We start from the raw sequence: 5,047 nt of genomic DNA, 5'->3' as shown, positions 1-5,047 counted from the left end.
TCCAGTAAACCCTAGTTTGTTTTCTAAAGTAAGAGTCTGTTTCTTTGTTTGCCTCTCTTTATTCCCCCCTATGTTCATCTGTTTTGTTTCTTAAATTCCACATATGAGTGAAATCATATGGTATTTGTCTTTCTCTGACATTTTGCTTAGCATTATACTGTCTAGCTCCATCCACATTGGTGTAAATAGCAAAATTTCATTCTTTTTTATGGCTGAGATACATATATATATATATATATATATATATATATATATGTCACCTCTTCTTTATCCATTCATCAGTCGATGGAGATTTGGGGTCTTTCCGTAATTTGGCTATTGTTGATAATGCTACTGTAAACACTGGGGTGCATGTATCACTTTGAATCAGTATATTTGTATCCTTTTGGGTAAATACCTAGTAGTGCAATTGCTGGGTCATAGAGTAGTTCTATTTTTTACTTTTGTTTTTGTTTTTTGTTTTTAAAGACTTTATTTATTTATTTGTCAGAGAGAGAGACTGAGAGCACTAGCAGGGGGAGTGGCAGGCAGAGGGAGAAGCAGGCTCTCTGCTGAGCAAGGAGCCTGATGTGAGACTCGACCCCAGAACCCTGGGATCATGACCTGAGCTGAAGGCAGGCATAGGCATCCCTATTTATAACTTTTTTTAAAAAAAGATTTTATTTATTTATTTGACAGAGAGAGAGACAGCCAGCGAGAGAGGGAACACAAGCAGGGGGAGTGGGAGAGGAAGAAGCAGGCTCCCAGCAGAGGAGCCTGATGTGGGGCTCGATCCCAGGACCCCGGGATCATGCCCTGAGCCAAAGGCAGATGCTTAACGACTGAACCACCCAGGCGCCCCCCTATTTTTAACTTTTGAGCAACATCCATACTGTTTTCTACAGTGGCTGCACCAGTTTGCAGTCCCACCAACACTGTAAGAGGGCTCCCCTTTCTCTGCATCCTCATCAACATCTTTTGTTTTCCTATGTTGTTAATTTTAGCCATTCTGACAGGTGTGAGGTGTATCTCATTGGGGTTTTGATTTGTATTTCCCTGATGATGACTGATGTTGGGCATCTTTTCATGTGTCTGTTAGCCATGTGTATGTCTTCTTTGGCAAAATGTCTATTTATGTCTTCTGCCCATTTTTTAACTGGATTATTTGATTTTTGAGTATTCCATTTTATAAATTCTTTATATATTTTGGATACTAACCCTTTATCAGATATGTTATTTGCAAATATCTTCTCCCATTCCATAGGTTGCCTTTGTTTTATTGATTGTTTCCTTCACTGTGCAGAAGCTTTTTATTTTAATGAAGTCTCAATAGCTTATTTTAACTTTTGTTTCCCTTGCCTCAGAAGATATATCTCATAAGAAGTTGCTATGGTCGATGTCAAAGCAGTTACTACCCATGTTCTCCTCTAGGATTTTTATGGTTTTAGGTCTCACGCTTAGGTCTTTAATCCATTTTTAATTTATTTTTGTGTATGGTGTAAGAAAGTGGTCCAGTTTCATTCTTCTGCATGTTGCTGTCCAGTGTTCCCAGCACCATTTATTGAAGAGACTGTTTTCCATTGGATATTCTTTCCTGCTTTGTCAAAGACTAATTAACCATATAGTTGTGGGTGCATTTCTGGGTTTTCTATTCTGTTCCATTGATCTATGTGTCTGTTTTTGTGCTAGTACCATACTGTCTTGATCATTACAGCTTTGTAATATAACTTGAAGTCCAGAATTGTGATGTCTCCTGCTTTGCTTTTCTTTTTGAAGATTGCTTTGGCTATTTGGGGTCCTTTGTGGTTCCATATAAATTTTAGGGTTGTTTGTTCTAGTTCTGTGAAAATTGGTGGTAGTTTGATAGGGATTGCATTAAATGTGTAGATTGCTTTGGGTAGTAGAGACATTTTAACAATATTTGTTCTTCTAATCCATAGCATGAATGTCTTCCCATTTCTTTGTGTCATCTTCAATTCCTTTCATCAGTGTTTTATAGTTTTCAGAGTACAGATCTTCCATCCCTTTGTTAGGTTTATCCCCAAGTATCTTATGGATTTTGTTGCAATTGTAAATGGAATCCATTCCTTGATTTCTCTTTCTGATGTTTCATATTCATGTATAGAAACGCAACAGATTTCTGTATATTGATTTTGTAGCCTGTGACTTTACTGAATTCATGTATCAGTTCTAGTAATTTTTTAGTGGAGTCTTTTGGGTTTTCTAAATAGAGTATGATGTCATCTGAAAATAGTGAAAGTTCGACTTCTTCCTTGCCAATTTGGATGCCTTTTATTTATTTTTGTTGTCTGACTGCTGAAGCTAAGACTTCCAGTACTATGTTAAATAACTGGTGAGAGCGGACATCCCTGTCTAGTTCCTGACCATAGAGGAAAAGCTTTCAATTTTTCCCGCTTAAAGATCATCTTAGCTGTGGGTTTTTCGGATATGGCCTTTATGATGTTGAGGTATGTTCCTCTATCCTTACTTTGTTGAGGTTTTTTTTTTTTATCATGAATGATGTTGTACTTTGTCAAATGCTTTTTCTGCATTTATTGAGAAGATCATATGGCTCTTATCCTTTCTTTTTATTAATGTGATTTATCACATTGATTGATTTGTGAATATTGATATTGATTTGTGAACCACCTTTGTAGCCCAGGAATAAATCCCACTTGTTCATGGTGAATGATTCTTTAAATGTACTGTTGGATTTGTTTTGCTAGTACTTTGTAGAGAATTTTTGCATCTATGTTCATCAGGGATATTGGCCTGTAGTTATCCCTTTCTCTCTCTTCTTTTTTTTGCTTTTCTTTTCTTTCTCTCTCTCTTTCTCTCTCTCTCTCTTTTTTTTTTTTTTTTTTTTTTTTTGCCTGTAGTTCTTTTTTTTAGTGGAGTCTTTGGTTTTGGAATCAGGGTAAAGCTGGCCTCATAGAAGGAATTTGGAAGTTTTCCATCCATTTCTATTTTTTGGAATAGTTTGAAAAGAATAGGTATTAACTCTTCTTTAAATGTTTGGTAGAATTCCCCTGTGAAGCCATCTGTCCTGGACTTTTGTTTGTTGGGAGGTTTTTGATTACTGATTCAATTTCTTTGCTGGTTATCAGTCTGTTCAAGTTTTCTACTTCTTCCTGTTTCAGTTTTGGTAGTTTATGTGTTTCTGGGAACTTATCCATTTCTTCCAGATTGTGCCATTTGTTGGCATAGAATTTTCCTTACTATTCTTTTATAATTGTTTGTATTTCTGTGGAGTTGGTTGTGACTTCTCCTCTCTCATTTGTGATTTTATTTATTTGGGTCCTTTCTTTTTTCTTTTTGATAAGTCTGGCTAGGGGTTTATCAATTTTATTCATTTTTTTTAAGAACCAGCTCCTGGTTTCGTTCATCTGTTCTGCTGTTTGTGTGTGTGTGTGTGTGTGTGTGTGTGTGTGTGTGTGTGTTTGTTTTTGGTTTTAGTTTCTAGATCATTTGTTTCTGCTCTAATCTTTATTATTTTTCTTCTGCTGGCTTTATGCTTCATTTGTTGTTATTTTACTAGCTCCCTTAGGTGTAAGATTAGGTTATTTATTTGAGATTTTTCTTGCTTCTTGAGGTAGGCCTGTATTGCTGTATACTTCTCTCTTATGACTGCTTTTGCTGCATCCCAAAGGTCTTGGACCATCATGTTTACATTATCATTTGTTTTTGTATATTTTTTAATTTCTTCTTTAATTTCTTACTTGACCTATTCATTTCTTTTTGAAACTAAATGTTACAATTTATTCCATCTTCACGATTATAGATATTACAGGGCGCGGGGGGGGTACACAGGCAAATAAAACAAACTCTTCTCCCATTTAACCAGATGTGGCATTTTGGCAGTTTTATAATATAGGTTGGCTTAATTAATTGACTTGGGCTGAAAGCTGTAAACAGCAAATCTTTGCAATTTAGGATCTTCCTCCATTGTTACTCCAAGGATTTTAATTCCTAAACTACACTATGAGCTCCGAAATGGTGTGTACTGCAACATTCTTCAAGCTTTCACATCTTAATCAGAAATCTGACACCTCTTCTAAGGCAGGGAACTCTTAAAGCTGTCTTCCTCTTGGCTAACACAGTCCACCAGCAATCTTAAAAGTTATTATGTAAAAATAAAACTGTGCTCCTAAGCATTGATTAAAACCATTGTGCTGGAATCCCTTTTCAGAACCTTAGCTCCCTGAGAGAAAAGAGTGATCCTAACCAATTGCTTCCATGAATAAAAACCTTAGTACAATGTACCTAATGTCCTTCGCAGCAAAACTCAAGAGGTCGGGCAAACTTGGTCATCCCGACAAGTTTATCAGTATTTACATACAAAGGATATTTAAAGATGATCCCGGACCAAGTACTGCAACCATAATCCCAAGAAATCACTTAGTTTTAGCACATGGAGTTCCTGCAAGATGCCACAGCAAGTGAGAAATCATCTCAAAGCAAAGAGTGATGGTTCATCATCTTTTACAAGTGAGAGGAAATCAAGGAGGAGAGAAAACTCCTCCCTCCTAAACTCCTCATCAAATCGATGGCTATTTTCACAGTGTCCTCAATTTCCTCACTGGAGGAGTTTATTTTCAAGACTGTCAAGGTCAAGAAGAGCTTTTGGGCTTTTCTTTGGCATGGCCCCTGAATTCCAGTCCTTCAATGGGAAACTCCTCCTCCTTTATTGCTTTCTGAATACACTGCTGATAGCACTTGAAGAAGTCAGTGCACGGGTCTCTGGAGCTGTCCTCCTTAAGGAACTTCTCAGCAAACCAGCGATTGAAGCACTGGTTGAACTCGTGCTTCATGTTGGTGCAGGCCTCCCCTACGCTATTCAAGGAGGTGGCTGACCCATTCATTCTTAGTAGCATGTTGTTTAACCTCCATGTATTTGTGTTCTTTCCAAATTTTTTCTATGGTTGACTTCAAGTTTCATAGCATTATGGTCAGAAAATATGCATGGTATGATCTTAATCTTTTTATATTTGTTAAGGCCCTATTTGTGACCTAGTATGTGATCCGTTCTGGAAAATGTTCCATGTGCACTTGAAAAGAATGTGTATTC

The 5,047-nt window shown here is 36.9% G+C and overlaps 1 protein-coding gene across 1 annotated transcript; it reads right to left on the bottom strand.

Annotated features, from left to right (window-relative positions):
• Positions 1-3,590: 3,590 nt before the first annotated feature.
• LOC103681330 (TP53-regulated inhibitor of apoptosis 1-like) lies at positions 3,591-4,841 on the bottom strand. Its single transcript, XM_040636573.1, has one exon. The coding sequence runs from the start codon at positions 4,839-4,841 to the stop codon at positions 4,590-4,592; it is 252 nt and encodes an 83-aa protein (XP_040492507.1). The 3' UTR covers positions 3,591-4,589.
• Between the last annotated feature and the right edge of the window lie 206 nt (positions 4,842-5,047).

The sequence above is a fragment of the Ursus maritimus genome, unplaced genomic scaffold (genome assembly GCF_017311325.1).
Source record: "Ursus maritimus isolate PB19 unplaced genomic scaffold, ASM1731132v1 scaffold_20, whole genome shotgun sequence".
Taxonomy (NCBI): Eukaryota; Metazoa; Chordata; class Mammalia; order Carnivora; family Ursidae; genus Ursus; species Ursus maritimus.
Note: the sequence above shows the minus strand (reverse complement) of the source record. Positions and strands in the feature narration are given on the sequence as shown.

What these genes read in the sequence shown, in the direction of transcription:
- LOC103681330 (XM_040636573.1), bottom strand. Translation starts at nt 4,841, where the DNA reads ATGAATGGGTCAGCCACCTCCTTGAATAGCGTAGGGGAGGCCTGCACC.